The sequence below is a fragment of the Notolepis coatsorum genome (genome assembly GCF_963971535.1).
Source record: "Notolepis coatsorum genome assembly, chromosome: 11".
In the NCBI taxonomy this organism is placed as follows: Eukaryota; Metazoa; Chordata; class Actinopteri; order Aulopiformes; family Paralepididae; genus Notolepis; species Notolepis coatsorum.
The window spans coordinates 28,063,554-28,083,833 of NC_140175.1; the positions used below are offsets into that span (position 1 = coordinate 28,063,554).

Here is a 20,280-nt window from a genome sequence, read left to right on the forward strand (position 1 = left end):
TACACGGAAACAACACCTCGCATGCTGTTACAGCGGTAATTTGAAAACAGATTGACAAGATTTACAAGTTCTCGGCTTACCTTTGCCCGTGACCCCTGTGACCTCTATCTTTGCTGTTAACTTTTTGAGTGAAATCGTATACCGGCGGCTTATCCACTGATGTTGCAGATTTTTACCTGGATAATCTGGTATTATATATTATAATGGAAATTGATTTCTCTCTCGTGTTGCATTTGATTCAGTGGGGCCGGGGGCCTACAGGTCTACGTGAAGAAGTATAGTGTGATTTTATAATTAACCCTGTTTGCTCTTTCATGCAAAATTGTCAAATCTGTTTGATCCCTCCTGCGCTGAATGTAGATCGTGAATATAACAAATACAACATTTGCAATGTGACAAACTGCCTTTAAGGAAGATCCTGTTTGAAACACTGTTGGGGTCCTATTTAGACCATGCAATCTAGAAATGTAGGTTGTACATTGTCCTGTTTAATGTTAATTACTTTTTGTATGCCGTCTATGTGGCCACATCTTATTAAAAAAACGATATATATACATATATATATATACAATATATTCATCACAATGGAGTTACCCGTTTAACCTTAATGTCAGTTAATTCAAATACATTATTTTCACTATACGATTGTCGAGGAATACCTTTTTCTTTGTATATTACTGTTACATTTGCACTCTGGTTGGATGCCAAACATCTTTTTGTTGTACTGTACTTGTGCTGTATAATGACAATACATTTTAATCTAATCTAATCAATTGAGAAGGTTAGACTTCACATAATTTATTCAAATGTGTGTAATAAATAGACAGCCATAGAATTCAATTTGGTGACAATTCAATTTCTGTGAAATGACACCAGTAATGTCCAGAAATGTGTTGAAAATAAATAAATAAAGTCCTAAATACATGGTGACAAATATGACAATCTTATGAACCTTTTTTAAAATTTTCAATATCTTGCATGAGATAATAATTTGTATATAACTTATATTGGGATGATACAGCATCCTACGTGTATACTATGCATTTATATCATATAATATATATGATATATGGTATGACATATAATATTATATACTACCCTAGTGGGTAAAATAAAAAGATGGGTAAGCTATATTTAGGTGTGTTTACTTTCCACTTTGATGCAGCAAAGCAACATTACACAGAATAGCCGATTGTATTTCAGATACATTTTCCAGTGAATGTACATTATATCAGGTTAATGGATAATGAGAGACTGTGTAATACACTACCTTCATTACTGAATGTTTTTTTTATTGCTGTTTATAATCATGTTGCTTCAGGGTTTCAACTTAAAAACGCCATAATAACCAATATGTTACATCCAATATTATAGTATTTTGTCATTCATTGCTCATGACTTGCTTTCCTGTGGTTTACGACGCAATATCGCCACCTAGTGTTGTATACCATGAGCTACCACCTTCAGAGGGTGTGATTACTGTAATTGAGAATGACACTTGCAGGTTAAGTTGTCTATACCATTTTCACAATATGATCAAGGCCCACATACACATATGCACCTGTTTTGCCTTTTAGATCATAACGACTGACATGGTTTTGATTGAACATTTTATTAACAGATTGCAGAATGGGTACAATACAGTACTCAATACACATAATTGTTAAGGGGATGCAGACCAGAGAAAGACTTTCAACTGTACATTGGATTATCAACGAAACCTTACTTGGTCCCAAGAAGAGGGTCTCGTGTATTATTGGGTTAGGACATTTACAGGGGCCAGTTTCGAATTGCAGTCTCCCCTAGGTGCTCTTTGAGAGTGGTTTTGAAAGTGGGTAGTGATTCACATTCCAAATGGTCAAATGGTCCTTGTCGCCTAGTCGTCAATACCACCACTGCTCTCTGGAACTCCACTGATTATCGATCGCTCTGACATCACACTACATCATACAAGTTTGTTTGGATAGGCTACTACATCTCTTGCTGCTGGAAAAAACAACAACAACAGGTATTCATTCACTGTTCGTTTTCTTTCAGGGACAGTGGTCAACTAAATTAAATGTTAACGTTGACTTGCATTCACACAGTATCCCTGTGTAGACAATACAGGATGATTGGTTGTTACATGTAGGTGGTTCTTTTGTCCAATTCGATATCATCAGGGGACAGAGGACAGAGAGAGAGAGAGATGCACAGACACAGACACACACAATTTTTGTGTGTGAGAGATAGAAAGGAGAAAATACAGTACCCAGGGAATAGAAAAGGGGTTGATAATAGGGTGAAAGTGTGAAGCAGCACAGATACAGCAGCGGAGGGGGAAATGAGGATTGGAAATGAGTGAATCATATGCTGTAACTTATCCTCCAGGCCCACCAGAGACTGAGGCTCCGTGCACATTAAAACCAAAAAGGTCCAATCCCAGGTAGCCGCTGGGAGAAGGGAGAGCATTTTTTTCACGCATGAGAGGGTGCTGCTGTGCCCTAACTGGCCATTGGCAAGCGGTGCCGTTCGCCGGTCCCAGCTTGGTGCTTTTGTCAGTGTGCTGTGTCTAATACAGGAGGGGGGTCCCACATTCCCTCTACTTACCCTAATTAAAAGAGGATTAGCCGGCACAGAGTTCCAGGCCACTCCAACACACCACAGCCCTCATCCCTTCACTTTCCTGGGATAATCGCACCTCCAGGAATTGCAGGGAATCTTTTTTATTTTTTTTGATAAAGCTTGCTGCCTTCAGAAGTCATAGGTCCATTGCTGAAATGACAGACAGTAAGCCTAGGTCATTTTTAGCACACAGCTCTGGATGGGCTGAGTGACAGACAGGCTTTGGACATCTGTCTGTACATATCTGCATATAATCCTTTTGACAGTATCTGTTGATTCTATATCTATGTGTACATATCCCTCTCCTTTGTATATACAGTATATCTACTTGTATATTATTTATTATTGCACTTTACTGTTACATTTGCACTCTAGTTGAATGCCAAACTTATTTTTGTTGTACTGTACTTGTGCTGTATAGTGACGATACGTTTTTTTTAATCTAATTTAATCGAATCTAATATGGATACCATGGAGCACTGCACTGCGAACAGGGATGACAAGTCTTAGCTCTTTTATTATGATAGTCTTATTATGGTTCTCTACTTGTTAATGTTAATGTTATTAAATAATTGGGTCTGTGGATAGATTCTGAACAGTCTGTCGGAACCCAGGACGCCTAACAGCCAAAATGGCTATAGTTATTACAATACTATTCAGTGCCATTATCATTATTTCCTTTGTAAAACTCTGAAATTATGAATGTCAGTTGTGTTTGCCATGCAGTTGTGCCCAGTTGTGCACATTGGGTCCAGTACCAATTCCCCTGGAACAAACGGCCTCAAATAGGCTCTTTCTAAGAAGGGCCTGTGGTGAGGCTTGTTTGCACAGCATACTGGGTTGCGTTCAAGGGAGGCATACTGTTCTGAATATTGCAAATGGAAATGCCTTGTGTAGAGAGGACGTGATTTCTTAAATCTGTGAAAGAAAGAAGCATGTCTGTGTGTGGTACATGAGCAGTTTCAATTAGTTCTATAGTTGCAGTTCTACAGGCTGTGTCGTATTAAATATGGATAGTATGAAATATGTATTAATTCCAGATATACAACACTATTTATTTCCCATTTTTAAACAACCAAAATATGGAGAAATCACATGAAGTCGAATTAAAACATATCCTGTTTTTTATTTATTTATTGATAGATAAGCCATTCAAACACACAAATAATACACTAAAATATAGATAGGGTAGGCTGTTAATGTTAAAGCTTGTACAGTATATATTTTCTCAGCTAGCATGGTAACATGGCTAATAGCTATCTAGCTAATAAGCTAGATTAAAGTGTAATATTATTTTGATGAATTCCGATCATTTACAGTGTTATCTTGTCAACGATTCCCCATTTCATGCTGATCCATATTTAATACGACAGCTGCACCCTAAATTGTAAGAGGGGGGCAAATGGCACTTGTTCTCATTAGAAAAAACAAAAACAGAGCTTTATTGAAATCACCAAATAATTTTTAATGCAATTAAGAGTAAATGCATTTCAGTTTTAGTGATAGTAAAATCATTCTATAAATATCTTATCTAATCCTTGTAGTGTAATTTGCCAAACAGCCATTGCAATTCTATTTATTCTGACTATACCCCCCCCCCCCCCTAAGAGTTTCTGTTTACATAGCAACAGAATAGTGAAATGTTTTCGTGGGCTCCAACCGTGTCCTGCCCATGTTCTAGTATGTACCCAGTGAGCTCTGTACGTTGACAACATTACAATAGTTTGTTTGGTGTCGTTTGTTACTGCAGCTCATTCCAGTGTTTTTTTTTATTTTTTTGTGTCAATTACAAAAACATTGTTTGTTTCATACCCCCCCTTCTTTTCAGAATATGGGATATGTAAGATATTTACATGATTTTATATAAACTAAAACAAAATGCAATAGGAGAGACTTGAAGCATGTTGCTTTGAATGACTACAGACATGCAATGTTCACGTGATCATTTGAACTTGTGAAGTGACAAGGCACCTAATCATAATTTAGCATTAGCAACTTGCCAAATGTTTTGTAATACGCCTTAAATATTTGCAGGTGCCTGTTCCGACCCCAGCTCTTGTGTTACTTTATGCTGTGAAGTTCATCAGCTGTTTGACAGGGAGGGGATGAGAAGAGGAGTGATTAGGTATTGACCATTATTCACATGGTGGCCATTTTGCTCTGTTGTGATGCTCAGTTTGGGATTCATCTCCAGGGTGAAAAGGAATCCCAACCTGAGCATGACATGAGCAAACCGGACACCGTGTGAGTATGGTCAATAACATGTCCTCTCTGCGATTGCACCCAAAGTCTTTAAAAAAAAAAAGAAGAATTGCAAAGATGAGTACTTGATCAGCCATTACAAACATTACTTAGTATCCCATTATTATATTAAAAGATGTTTACTGTTTCTGAGGATGATTGTTTAGAATATTAACCATGTATTTAAAGGGGCAGTTCACCCAAAATCAAATTACAATAAATAAAAGATATTAATCATATTTCCCCCCTTACCTGTAGTGCTATCCGGAGTGTGATGTTTTGAAGACATCTGCCATCACTCCAATACAGTGGAGCTGAATGGCATGGGATTCTGGGTACGGGGGAAATGTTTTGATTTTGATTTTGGGTGAACTGCCCGTTTTAAGATCAACAGAGACAGAGAAATGGGAGCCAGTATGGGCTTGGTGTAAAATGTCAGTTTTGAGTGCCATCGGATGAATGAGTGGTTGCAAATACCCTTGAGTTGCATGTACTTTATGAAGCTAGTATTTTTATGTGCTTTGCTTAACCCCTTCATCACATTGAATTATGTAAAAGACCACTTGTAGTAAGTTGTTTTCTTTTATACGTGCACACCACTTTAGAAACAGGCGAGCAAGCCTGCTGTAAGTATGTACTATTTTGCTAAACCCCTTTTCCTACCAGTGGCTCAGGAGGTAGAGCGATGGTCTGGTAAGGTTAGATTCCCGCTCCACCCGGGCAGCATGTCCTCGAGCGAGACATTTATCCCCTAATTGCTCCCGATGAGCAGGTTGGCACCTTGCGCGGTTGCCTCCACCGTTGGTGTGTAAATGTGTGAGTGAATGGGTAAATGCGCTATATACATGCACCATTTACCATTTACCATGCTTGTCTCTCAAAGTCACCAGTCAGTCAGTCAGTCAGCCAGTCAGTCTGTCTGTGTCTCTCCCCGTCTCTTCTTTCAAAACACCAAATCAAATTATAATTATTTATTTATTCATACTTGAATACTGAATGTTAATATTGAATCAGACAATATTGAATACTGAATGTTAATTCAGGTTGACAGTTGACATCATTTGACAGTTGACAGGGGGCTGGAAAGTTGATTTAATAAAAGAAAAAAGACTCATTTAATCAGATTAATCACTTTATTCAAATTGAGGATTTAGTTTGAGGATATAAAAAAAAAAAATAATAATTTATAAAAAGAAAAATGAGAATATTTTTTTTAAATTTAAATTTTTTAATTAAAAACGAAGGTTCGAACGTCGAAGAACCCTGACGAAGTTTGAATCCCAAAAACAGGCTTCGGGGACAGCCTTACCAAACATATTTATTATTCAAATGGGACTCAAACATGTTCCGTTGTGATGTCACAGTATGATGTCATAATAGAACATTCTAGAACATTTGTGATGTCACAGTATGATGTCATAATAGAACATCTAGAACATTTGTGATGTCACAGTATGATGTCATAATAGAACATCCTAGAAGATTTGTGATGTCACAGTATGATGTCATAATAGAACATTCTAGAACATTTGTGATGTCACAGTATGATGTCATAATAGAACATTCTAGAACATTTGTGATGTCACAGTATGATGTCATAATAGCACATTCTAGAACATTTGTGATGTCACACTATGATGTCATAATAGAACATTCTAGAACATTTGTGATGTCACAGTATGCTGTCATAATAGAACATTCTAGAACATTTGTGATGTCACAGTATGATGTCATAAAGAACATTCTAGAACATTTGTGTTCTATATATATTCAACAATTCTCTCCGAATATCTCAGATGTCAGTTTCACTTGTTGTTTCCAGCTACTTGTCTGTAAGCTTGATATACTGTATTTTGCGCATTTTGAAACAGGACTTTTTCATTGTTGGAACGTTGTCGATATTTTTGATCTGTGATTATGTGGTTATTCATCCCTGACAACATGGCGGGACGGAAGGCCCTCGGCCTCAATATGAAGCTGCCGCCCATCCAGTCCTGGCAGTCCACCGCTGGAGCGGTTCCCATCAGAAATGAGAAAGGCGAGATCTCCATGGAGAAGGTGAAGATGAAGAGGTATGTGTCGGGGAAGAGGCCGGACTACGCTCCCATGGAATCCTCAGACGAGGAAGAGGAGGACTTCCAGTTTGTGAAGAAGGGGAAGGACGCGGAGCCGGACCAGGAGCAGGAGGAAGAGGAGGTGTCAGACCCTCGTCTCAAGAGACTCCTAAACCGTGTGTCTGAAGATGCAGAGGAGAGGCTGGCCAGACACAGACAGATCGCTGAGCCGGAGCTGCTGGCTGAGAGCAGTGATGATTCAGATGAAGGAACTTGGCACGCAGAGAGAGCAGAGGGGAGCAGTGAGGAGGAAGAGGAGGAGGAGAAAGTAGATGATGAGGAAATCGAGCGGCGGCGAGCCATGATGCGTCAGAGAGCGACAGAGAAGAAGACCGACGAGCCGGCGGTGGAGGTGATGGAGGTGGAGGAGGAGGGGAAGTCTGGGGAGGAGTCTGCGTCAGAGTCAGAGTACGAGGAGTACACGGACTGTGAGGACGAGGCGGAACCACGACTCAAACCCGTCTTCGTCCGCAAGAAGGACAGGGTGACTGTGGCAGAGCGTGAGGCAGAGGAGGAGCATCAGAGGGAGTTGGAGGTGGAGCTGAAGCAGCAGATGGAGGTGAGGCGTCGCTACACCCTGAAGATTGTGGAGGAAGAGGCCAAGAAGGAGTTTGAAGAGAACCGCGGGACGCTGCTGTCTCTGGAGGCCCTGGACACTGATGGAGAGAATGAAGAAGAAGAGTATGAGTCCTGGAAGGTCCGAGAACTCAAACGCATCAAGAGAGACCGCGAGGCGCGAGAAGCCACGGAGAGGGAGAAGGCGGAGATCGACCGGTCCCACAGTCTGACGGAGGAGGAGAGAACGGCGGAGCTTCGTAATAGCGGCAAAGTCATCACCAACAAAGCCTCCAAGGGACAATACAAGTTCCTCCAGAGGTATTACCACCGAGGAGCCTTCTTCATGGATGAAGAGCAGGACGTCTTCAAGAGAGATTTCAGCGCTCCGACTCTGGAGGACCACTTCAATAAAACCATCCTACCTAAAGTCATGCAGGTGAAGAACTTTGGTCGTTCGGGACGCACCAAGTACACCCACCTGGTGGACCAGGACACCACGTCGTTCGACTCGGCCACCGTGAAGAAGAGGAAGATCTGAAGAAGACCAGGGTTGGGCATCGTTTGGATTTGAACGCTTTCCGGTTTCCGATTCCGATTCTCCATATCGATTCCTGTTCTGAACGATTCTCGATTCCGATTCTTTGAGGTGCAGGTCACAGCTTATTTCGCAGGAGAATTTTTTTTTTTTTTGAAAACTTTACATTTTTTTCATACTATTCACATTGTCAGTTGACTTGATACAGTTTAATTTGGTTGCTGTACTGTAACTAGGGTATTAATTAACAATTAATATTTCGTTGTCAATGATTTATGATCATATGATCATAATCATATGATAATGATTAGGGAACATGAGATTTTTTTTTTTATTATTTGTATTTGAAACAATATGGTGTCAGAAGTGGGATGGCGTAGTCGGGAGATTGCCTGCCTTCCAACAGTCCTTAAAGCTTGAAATTCTCCCACCTGTTACAGAGTTTAAAACCTTTATCTCCAACCTTTGTCAATAAAGTTGTACATATTTTAATTAATTTGTTATCCTTGCTTTTTGTTCTATTATGACATCATACTGGGACATCACAAATGTTCTAGAATGTTCTATTATGACATCATACTGGGACATCACAAATGTTCTAGAATGTTCTATTGACATCATACTGTGACATCACAAATGTTCTACAATGTTCTATTATGACATCATACTGTGACATCACAAATGTTCTAGAATGTTCTATTATGACATCATACTGTGACATCACAAATGTTCTAGAATGGTCTATTATGACATCATACTGTGACATCACAAATGTTCTAGAATGTTCTATTATGACATCATACTGTGACATCACAAATGTTCAATTTGAATAAAGTGATTCATCTGATTAAATTAGTATTTTTTCTTTTATTAAATCAACTTTCCAGCCCCCTGTCAACTGTAAAATGATGTCAACTGTCAACCTGAATTAACATTCAGTATTCAATATTGTCTGATTCAATATTAACATTCAGTATTCAAGTAGAACAGCTAGCTAGCCGTTGTGGACACTCACCTTTCCACAGCAAAGGCAAGGCACCTTGGTTGAGAAATGCAGGCTTCAGTTTATGTTGTTTAGTCTGTGTTCAGTCCTGTGCAGTACATATAGTATGAAATATGTATTAATTCCATATATACAACACTATTTATTTCCCATTTTTAAACAACCAAAATATGGAGAAATCACATGAAGTCGAATTAAAACATATCCTGTCTTTTATTTATTTATTGATAGATAAGCCATTCAAACACACAAATAATACACTAAAATATAGATAGGGTAGGCTGTTAATGTTAAAGCTTGTACATTATATATTTTCTCAGCTAGCATGGTAACATGGCTAATAGCTATCTAGCTAATAAGCTAGATTAAAGTGTAATATTATTTTGATGAATTCCGATCATTTACAGTGTTATCTTGTCAACGATTCCCCATTTCATGCTGATCCATATTTAATACGACAGCTGCACCCTAAATTGTAAGAGGGGGGCAAATGGCACTTGTTCTCATTAGAAAAAACAAAAACAGAGCTTTATTGAAATCGCCAAATAATTTTTTAATGCAATTAAGAGTAAATGCATTTCAGTTTTAGTGATAGTAAAATCATTCTATAAATATCTTATCTAATCCTTGTAGTGTAATTTGCCAAACAGCCATTGCAATTCTATTTATTCTGACTATACCCCCCCCCCCCCCCCTAAGAGTTTCTGTTTACATAGCAACAGAATAGTGAAATGTTTTCGTGGGCTCCAACCGTGTCCTGCCCATGTTCTAGTATGTACCCAGTGAGCTCTGTACGTTGACAACATTACAATAGTGTCCTGCCCATGTTCTAGTATGTACCCAGTGAGCTCTGTATACGTTGACAACATTACAATAGTTTGTTTGGTGTCGTTTGTTACTGCAGCTCATTCCAGTGTTTATTTTTATTTTTTTGTGTCAATTACAAAAACATTGTTTGTTTCATACCCCCCCTTCTTTTCAGAATATGGGATATGTAAGATATTTACATGATTTTATATAAACTAAAACAAAATGCAATAGGAGAGACTGGAAGCATGTTGCTTTGAATGACTACAGACATGCAATGTGCACGTGATCATTTGAACTTGTGAAGTGACAAGGCACCTAATCATAATTTAGCATTAGCAACTTGCCAAATGTTTTGTAATACGCCTTAAATATTTGCAGGTGCCTGTTCCGACCCCAGCTCTTGTGTTACTTTATGCTGTGAAGTTCATCAGCTGTTTGACAGGGAGGGGATGAGAAGAGGAGTGATTAGGTATTGACCATTATTCACATGGTGGCCATTTTGCTCTGTTGTGATGCTCAGTTTGGGATTCATCTCCAGGGTGAAAAGGAATCCCAACCTGAGCATGACATGAGCAAACCGGACACTGTGTGAGTATGGTCAATAACATGTCCTCTCTGCGATTGCACCCAAAGTCTTTAAAAAAAAAATAAGAATTGCAAAGATGAGTACTTGATCAGCCATTACAAACATTACTTAGTATCCCATTATTATATTAAAAGATGTTTACTGTTTCTGAGGATGATTGTTTAGAATATTAACCATGTATTTAAAGGGGCAGTTCACCCAAAATCAAATTACAATAAATAAAAGATATTAATCATATTTCCCCCCTTACCTGTAGTGCTATCCGGAGTGTGATGTTTTGAAGACATCTGCCATCACTCCAATACAGTGGAGCTGAATGGCATGGGATTCTGGGTACGGGGGAAATGTTTTGATTTTGATTTTGGGTGAACTGCCCGTTTTAAGATCAACAGAGACAGAGAAATGGGAGCCAGTATGGGCTTGGTGTAGAATGTCAGTTTTGAGTGCCATCGGATGAATGAGTGGTTGCAAATACCCTTGACTTGCATGTACTTTATGAAGCTAGTATTTTTATGTGCTTTGCTTAACCCCTTCATCACATTGAATTATGTAAAAGACCACTTGTAGTAAGTTGTTTTCTTTTATACGTGCACACCACATTAGAAACAGGCGAGCAAGCCTGCTGTAAGTATGTACTATTTTGCTAAACCCCTTTTCCTACCAGTGGCTCAGGAGGTAGAGCGATGGTCTGGTAAGGTTAGATTCCCGCTCCACCCGGGCAGCATGTCCTCGAGCGAGACATTTATCCCCTAATTGCTCCCGATGAGCAGGTTGGCACCTTGCACGGTTGCCTCCACCGTTGGTGTGTAAATGTGTGAGTGAATGGGTAAATGCGCTATATACATGCACCATTTACCATTTACCATGCTTGTCTCTCAAAGTCACCAGTCAGTCAGCCAGTCAGCCAGTCTGTCTGTCAGTGTCTCTCCCCGTCTCTTCTTTCAAAACACCAAATCAAATTATAATTATTTATTTATTCATACTTGAATACTGAATGTTAATATTGAATCAGACAATATTGAATACTGAATGTTAATTCAGGTTGACAGTTGACATCATTTGACAGTTGACAGGGGGCTGGAAAGTTGATTTAATAAAAGAAAAAAATACTCATTTAATCAGATTAATCACTTTATTCAAATTGAGGATTTAGTTTGAGGATATAAAAAAATTTATAATTTATAAAAAGAAAAATTAGAATACTTTTTTAAATTTAAATTTTTTAATTAAAAACGAAGGTTCGAACATCGAAGAACCCTGACAAAGTTTGAATCCCAAAAACAGGCTTCGGGGACAGCCTTACCAAACATATTTATATTATTCAAATGGGACTCAAACATGTTCCGTTGTGATGTCACAGTATGATGTCATAATAGAACATTCTAGAACATTTGTGATGTCACAGTATGATGTCATAATAGGACATTCTAGAACATTTGTGATTTCACAGTATGATGTCATAATAGAACATTCTAGAACATTTGTGATGTCACAGTATGATGTCATAATAGAACATTTGTGATGTCACAGTATGATGTCATAATAGAACATTCTAGAACATTTGTGATGTCACAGTATGATGTCATAATAGCACATTCTAGAACATTTGTGATGTCACAGTATGTCATAATAGAACATTCTAGAACATTTGTGATGTCACAGTATGCTGCCATAATAGAACATTCTAGAACATTTGTGATGTCACAGTATGATGTCATAATAGAACATTCTAGAACATTTGTGATGTCACAGTATGATGGCATAAAGAACATTCTAGAACATTTGTGTTCTATATATATTCAACAATTCTGGGCGAAGCAAGAATTGTGGAGGGCAGTAATACGCCACGATGCGTCTACACTGCCGGAAATTCAAATAAGAAGAAGAAGAAGAAGAAGAATATGGGGGGCCCTCCAAGAGAGGAGACGATGTTTGTATTGTGATTGTATGACAAGAGGAGCAGAGAAGAAGGAGACAGAGATGATAGAAATGTGTTTTGAAGATGAGAAGAAGAAGAGGAGTGTAAACTTTCTCAAGTGTGGGCGAAGCAAGAATTGTGGAGGGCAGTAATACGCCACGATGCGTCTACACTGCCGGAAATTCAAATAAGAAGAAGAAGAAGAAGAATATCTCAGATGTCAGTAGACAAGTGAATATATCACTTGTTGTTTCCGGCTACTTGTCTGTAAGCTTGATATACTGTATTTTGCGCATTTTGAAACAGGACTGAAGATATCAACTGTTAAACAACATAGATTGAAACCTGCATTTCTCAAACATGTTTAGCCGTGTAAAGATGCCACTGGGTCTGGATGTATGTCAAGTCAACAACATCTGGGACCTTCTCAAGAATGCCATCCAGGAGATCCAGAGGAAGAGCAACAGCGGGCTGAGCTTCGAGGAGCTGTACAGGAACGCCTGCACCATGGTGCTACACAAGCACGGCGAGAAGCTCTACACGGGCCTGCGGGAGGTGGTCACCGAGCACCTCATCAACAAAGTACGAGAAGATGTCCTCAACTCTCTAAACAATAACTTTCTCCAAACACTGAATCAAGCCTGGATCGACCATCAGACTGCCATGGTGATGATCAGTGATATCCTCGGGTACATGGACTGTATCTATGTGCCGAATTCTTCCAGATGGAGCCAAAAGTTCCTAGCGGACTCCAACAGTCCTTAAAGCTTGAAATTCTCCCACCTGTTAGAGTTTAAAACCTTTATCTCCAACCTTTGTCAATAAAGTTGTACATATTTTAATTAATTTGTTATCCTTGCTTTTTGTTCTATTATGACATCATACTGGGACATCACAAATGTTCTAGAATGTGCTATTATGACATCATACTGTGACATCACAAATGGTCTAGAATGGTCTATTATGACATCATACTGTGACATCACAAATGTTCTAGAATGTTCTATTATGACATCATACTGTGACATCACAAATGTTCAATTTGAATAAAGTGATTCATCTGATTAAATTAGTATTTTTTCTTTTATTAAATCAACTTTCCAGCCCCCTGTCAACTGTCAAATGATGTCAACTGTCAACCTGAATTAACATTCAGTATTCAATATTGTCTGGTTCAATATTAACATTCAGTATTCAAGTAGAACAGCTAGCTAGCCGTTGTGGACACTCACCTTTCCACAGCAAAGGCAAGGCACCTTGGTTGAGAAATGCAGGCTTCAGTCTATGTTGTTTAGTCTGTGTTCAGTCCTGTGCAGTACCGTCTCAAAGCCTCCAATGAGACTTACTCTGACCTGCTAGGCCTAATGCACTGCTTGCTCTATTGTTCATTCCATATTTATGGGTAAATCTGTCAATAACGCCTTTCATTGATTGGTATTTAAAAACCCACACGAGGTATTGATCAATAGGAGTGGTCACGGCCAGTGCACCGTCTGATGAAGATACTTTACATTTTGTCATTTAGCTGAACACTTTTTTTTTTTTTTTAAGATTATAATAACGACAGGTTCGGGAGTCGAACCCGGGTCGGCCGTGTCGCGGCTTAGCGCGCTATGTGGTTCGCCACTGGGGCGCCTAGCTGAACACTTTTATCCAAAGTCACTTAGTTACAAGTTCTGTACAACAAGTCGGCAGGGAGGGTACAACTCTGGCAGCTAAGGGTCAGTGATATTGTTCATTAAACATTGTTGAACTCGAGTGTTACAGTCTTGAGTGCATAGTAGTAAAGACATACAGTATTGGCATAGTAGGTAGTAATATAGGCACGGTAGATTATTTAATATCAGAGTGCATACTAGTAAAATACGGTACTAAGGTTACTCGTTCTTTTTATTATTATTATTATTTAGTTATTAATTTAAAATTATATATATATATATCATTTTACATTACAAAAATAAATGTCCATTTCAGATATTGATTTGAAAGGGTGTGTTTTTAGTCAATGGCAGGAAATTGATTTTTTTTTTTTATTATAAATGTTGTATGGTAGAGATATATAAATCATTGTGGTATAATGGTTTTTCTACTCTGCATAGCATGTGATGAACACACCATGCAGCACAGAGCATGTGGTACTGTAGACTACAACCCAATTCCTATACTATTAGTGAACTCACTACTGCACTCCACAGCCAGACATATATGAGAGAGAGAGAGAGGGAGAGAGAGAGAGAGAGAGAGAGAGAGAGAGAGAGAGAGAGAGAGAGAGAGAGAGAGAGAGAGAGTTTGTATTGCCCAGAGCAGGTGATACCACCATGTGGAGCTCTCAGAATACACCAGGAGAGGCGACTAGAAGAGCACCCAGGGTGTTTTTCTGGTTATGTAATTTATTTTTTACATTGTGTGCATGTGTGTGTGTGTGGTGTGTCTCTCTCTCAGACTTAGTATGTTGGTACAACACTCTTCAACGTCTGTCGACAGGCCCAGCAGCATCCATCATCCCACACGCGGGCCTCATCCTCCGGGGGCCACCAGGGGTCCCAGACTCAGCCACGGTCACAGACTGACAACCAGGCAAGCTGTGCGCCCAGCCCGGGGGAGGAGCCGCCCGCCCGACACCGCGGCTCCCATGGGAGGCCTCGCGGGAGTCCAGTTGTTGTGTGGCGGCACCGCTACACGGGTACCTGGAGACGTGGCTGTGAGTGACAGCTCAGGTGGAACAGGTTTATAACAGGCAGCTTGACTTCAACCTGTGTGCGAATAGGTGTGGGACTCTACAGGGAACAAAATAAGCACACGCCATTCGCCAATGGCTTGTAGATTTAATGTTTGGCGACTAGAAATTAAGATCTGCCCGCCACCTGGCGGCTAACAAAATCCACTGCATCAGTGGGAGCTTGGTGCTGGATTTTGCGATAAGCATGCAGCTGCAGAGCCACAGAGCAGCAGTGTTTTCAGCTCCGGTCTGGGGACCGCTCAGCAGTGCCCCCCACCCAACAGCTGAATTGCCAATGGCTGAATTAGAGTACTGCACCGTGCGGGCACCACTGGTGGGTTCTGTGGCTCTGCAGCTGGATGCTTCTCGCAAAATCTTCAACTTTTTTCTCACAACGGGTCAAGTGCATCTAACATGCTTTGCACCGTCGCCATTCCTTTATGCCCACATTGCCCAAAATGAACGTTACGTTATCAGAGGCAGAGCAGAGCCATAGAGAACAGTGTGGACTGAGGAAAGGGAATGGGGGGGGGGGGGGGGTGCGTGCGTTTGGAAAGACGATGAAGTCAGTCAGGAATATATTATAGTAAACTGACGATTACTGAGGATGGACAGATAATGTTGATATTCAAATATAAAAAAGTTTCGAGAGGAGTGGAAGTTTGAAGACAGACTAGACTACAATATGATGCGGGGGTGGTGAGTTGAAACAGTGTGTGTGATTGATTGATTGATTGATTGAAAAGTTTATTAACAGATTGCAGAATGGGTACAGTACAGTACAGCTCAATACATACAATTGTTAAGGGGATGCACTACCATCACCGACATCTAAGAAGGGAGATCCCCCCTTGAATGGCCCTCTAAGGTTTCTCTCCTCCACACTGCATGTGGAGCATTTTTCCCTATTGTTAGGTTTTAGTGAGTTTTTCCTTACCTTCGCGTGGGGTATGTCTGGGAGTGCTTGCATTCTTTCATTTATTTGCATTTATTTTAAATTTGTTGGACCTTATGGTGTTCTTGTTCTGTTCTTGACTTATTGTTATGTTTTCTTCTTGACTTGTTTAAAGAAGACTTGTACGGCCCATGGGGACATTAACGTGTGTTGTCGGGCCTTATAAATAAATTTGATTTGATTTATGCAGACCAGAGAAAGACTCGTCTTGTTTACATCAGGGTCCCCCATTTTCAATTAATCATAACATAATATGATGTGTCCCGACCCCACTTCTATGTTTCAATAAATTATTTGCATTTAAAACTATTAACACTGACTCATTCCTTCAGTCCACTCAAAATTATGCTAATATTCCTTATGTTGTTTATGATATTAATTGAAAATAGCATATGAGAGTATTATAGTAATAATAACACATGGCGATATACTAAAAAGCTATTTATAATTTTTGGCTGGTAAAAATTCTGCCTGGCTGGTAGTTTTTAAAATCTACCAGCCAAATGGCTGGTAAGTCAAAATGTTAAGTTTGTTCCCTACAGGTTTTATGTAAGTTATTAATGGAATGGGCGAATACTCGTAGTGGGTTTAGCAGAACACTCTAGACAAAAGACTGAATCTGATTAATATGAACCCCTCACTAACTAGAATTTTAAATGGTTTTTCAACGTAGAGAGAGAGACTATGGAAAGAGATGCGTGAAAAGCCTTGCAAACCTTTTGTATTGTATAAACACTGGGAACGGCCACTTCCAGGATGAAACAAAAGCACACACTCAACACAAGACTGTTCTGTCCTGGTGGCTGTTTGAGATCTCATACCCCTATCCAGAGCATACTCAAGATACATTTGTCTGATAATGGTTGGTTGTCCTCATCATAACATGATTTCTTAATGAATAAAAAGATGGTGCTTTTATCTTGAAATGTTTGGTCTGCATTGGAATCCTTGTTGCCAAAGGTTATGCTATGCTGTGAGAATGTGTAAATATGCATGTGCACAAGGAGTGAAATATGGCAATATTGTCTCTTTATCCTCGAGGTGAAATAGCTATTAAAACACTTGAGAATGATCAAAGACCTTGTGATCAGGCACAAAATTGTCATCAGGAAAATTCTTTGATTGTATTTCGTCCCCCTCCGAGCTTACGTTTCCAACAACAATATGGGTTTTATAGTAAAGTAGATCTGTAGAGCAGAAAATACCATTTAAAATCAACACGTCAACTTTAGTAAATCAAATATTTTAATAAAGACAACTCTCCAAATCAATCAATTAACCTGGAATTGAATTCTTAAGACTCATGTATTTTCATTGATACTATCTGGTTGAAGACACCATTTGTAAAAAAAATTATAATAATTGTAAAAAAAAAATTAAAATCACAAAGAGTATAATCAGTGGTTGATAAATGTTTACATTGAAGAAGAAAAACATTCAGTATATTTGTGGTTGGTCCTTTTTTGTTTAGCTCTCATCAGCAATTACATTTTTAACATACACCTCTACTTTTGTGAGAAGCTCTGATGCCAGTTGCAGTGCTTGTTCTTCGTTGTCCGATTTGAACTGTCCATTGGGAATGTGGGGGAATGGGTGACAGTTGGGGTATTGAGTCTTTTTAGCATCCACTCCTAGCAGCACCAGTTGGTCCACTATTTGGGGCAAAGTGTTTAACTGAGAGTTGTAGCAGGACACTTTGGCAGTGAGGAGTGAGATAGAGCAGTTGTTGGGTTGTTGCTTTCCATGTCCTTTAAACTCTGCAGCCATGAGAGCCTTTTCCACAACTTGATGGACCTTGAACAGACACCACTCTGTGCTTCAACCTCCAGTGTCTTTGTAAGCTGCGGTGAGATCACAGCGGGCCTGTCTGCACCAGCGGTGGGCCTCCTCTCTGTCTGGCTGTGGGACATTTCCATAATGTCTCCAAAAATGATACCCATGCGAATGGTGGCTACTACTATAGAATCTCTCTCTACCACATCTGTGACGTTTGGCCTCCTGATCCCACCTTTCATAGAAGCCTCTGGAATGTGTGTTCCACCTTTCATAGAAACCTCTGGAATCTGTGTTCCACCCTTGGGATGAAGAAGGTGTAGTTTTGCCTTGCGTATGATCATAAATCCTGTTCTGCAAGTACTTGAATGCCTCAGTGGCAAGTTGTTCGCAGTCTAGATTTTTGTCAGGATGCCATCTAAGGTACAGTCGTTTGATGGCCTTTAGTCTCTCCTCCTCAGGAAGAGTCCAGATGGCCACCAAACATTTCTTTTTTGGCTTCCTCAAGAGACTCTGGTGAAGACCTTGCAGATGTTTGTGGTGTATGTGGCGCAGAATGTGCTTGTGCCTCCAGTTCTGTGGAGTCTTCTACAGACATAGGACGCCTCCTTCCCTGCTTCAGCTTTGTATCTTGTTTAAACTGATAAATATCAAGAGAACTGAACAGAACAGGCAGATGTTCTATAACGACTGCATAAATATACCCTGCGTCAGGTGCATTTGCATAGCCAACATATTCTCCTTCCTCGAAGTTGTTGAGGACATTCATATCGAGTGAATCGTGCCATTCCTCTGGGATGGCTGTTCCAGGCGCTGGTGAATGGCGAAGGAAGTCCTCTTTTGCAGCACAGTCACGAATTCCATTCTTGGACAGTGTTTTCTCAACATCCTCTAGACTGTCACACATAAGAAGATGTCCGAGGACTGGTAGGAGAATTGAGCCAAGTTTGTTATCTAAAAGGGCATTTATCTCTTTAGTCAGTGTCAGGTTGACCTCACTTATCACTTTGGGAGCCATGTCGTCATGGTGTTTCAGATAGAAAGTACAACCTTGTTGTTCCTTTTTGACATAGACATCCGTTTCGACACCAGTGTCATTAAGTGGCCTCTCATCAAGCCAAAGTTCTGTTTCAAGGCTCTTGCAGCAGGTTATCTCAATACTGCAAAATGTTCTCTGACACATGTCATATGCGTCTTCTTGGTTTATTTCGCCCGCAGACTGCTCTCTGATTAGACAAATAAGTCCATGTCTGAAGGGTATTGATGTGAGGTGTTTGTCAAACCATCCACTGAACTTGCAGTCCTTTCCATATTCACAAAGCTGCATGCGTGATTCCACCACATTTTCACCAGTACACAGAGAGAGAATTTTGGATTGAACATGCTGAGGCAGCAACTTCAGCAGTCTGTGGTGCTCATAGATATCATTGCTCAGATAACAAATGCCAAGTTTCTGAAGAAGCTGCAGTTTGTTCTCCAATGCCCCTTCTAGTCTGCTTGTCTGGAACAGTGTCATTGAAATACAGTGTGTTTGAGGGGTATAGCATACCATCTACTGAGGGAAGATGCAAAGTCGTTGCAAGTTCAATTGTTGATGTCTTTCCTGTGTGAGCTCTGATGAGGAGGAACAACTGCTCTACAGCACGCTTGACAGTTTTCTGTTGATTTGCGTTTAGTGTCCGCTTGTCTACTGAATCCACATAAATTGCTGCAAGAACATTACAATACTGCTGTACAGAAGGCTCCTGTCCGACACCAATCTTCTTGAAGAACTCTGCATACATGACATCTTTTGTAGGAATTTTGTACAAATAAGGCCTAAGCTCCAGGTCATCAAAGGGGAGTCCTAAAACAGTCTGTGCAGCCTTCACCAGCTTTGTGTCGTTTTCAACTAACACAGCGGGGAGGTCGGTCAACAGATGGCCATCAAAGTCCAGTGTTTGCAGGAAGGCATATGAACTCCGCAGCACATCAGCGCGGGTTTTGTTTAAGCCATGAGTTTGACAAGGCAGCGGACAGATGTTGCTCATGTTTCTTTTATTTTTTTATTTTAATTTTAATTTTTTTAAACTTTATTTTTTAGCGTTTATCGCTTTTCTGGTCAAGCATGACCGACAGAAACAGGTTAAAATGGGATGTAGAGCAGGGGAAGACACTGAGAAAATACGGCGGGTCCGGGAATCGAACTCGTGTACCCCAGATCCGTGACGAGCACGGTTTTCCCCGACGCAGAAATAGCGCCGAGATATGCGGTGAGCTACGGGAGCTCCCTTTTGTTGCTCATGTTTCTAATCACACACTCTACGGGCGGTTGTGCAAGAGCTCCTGCATTTACCATCATGTCCATATCATTGTCTCGTCTGGCAGCTCTTGGTAAAGCTATTATTGGAATTGAAGTCCAGACCAGGTCTTGATGCTTCGGATCCTTATGAATCAAAGATCCCTTTATTGCCACAGTTGTCCT

General features: G+C 40.1%; 1 protein-coding gene and 1 pseudogene across 2 annotated transcripts; one reads left to right on the plus strand and one right to left on the minus strand.

Moving 5' to 3' along the window:
* Positions 1–6,786: 6,786 nt before the first annotated feature.
* LOC311236416 (microfibrillar-associated protein 1-like) lies at positions 6,787–8,182 on the plus strand (the record flags this gene model as incomplete). The annotated part of the gene is made up of 1 exon (XM_084324094.1): positions 6,787–8,182. One exon carries the CDS (start codon positions 6,787–6,789, stop codon positions 8,053–8,055), a length of 1,269 nt encoding a protein of 422 aa, XP_084180220.1. The 3' UTR covers positions 8,056–8,182.
* Positions 8,183–14,836: 6,654 nt separating this feature from the next.
* On the minus strand, positions 14,837–19,846 carry LOC311237077 (sacsin-like; annotated as a pseudogene). The gene is made up of 2 exons: positions 17,545–19,846; positions 14,837–15,068 (listed from the first exon to the last, which is right to left on the minus strand). The product of its transcript is annotated as a sacsin-like (transcript).
* Between the last annotated feature and the right edge of the window lie 434 nt (positions 19,847–20,280).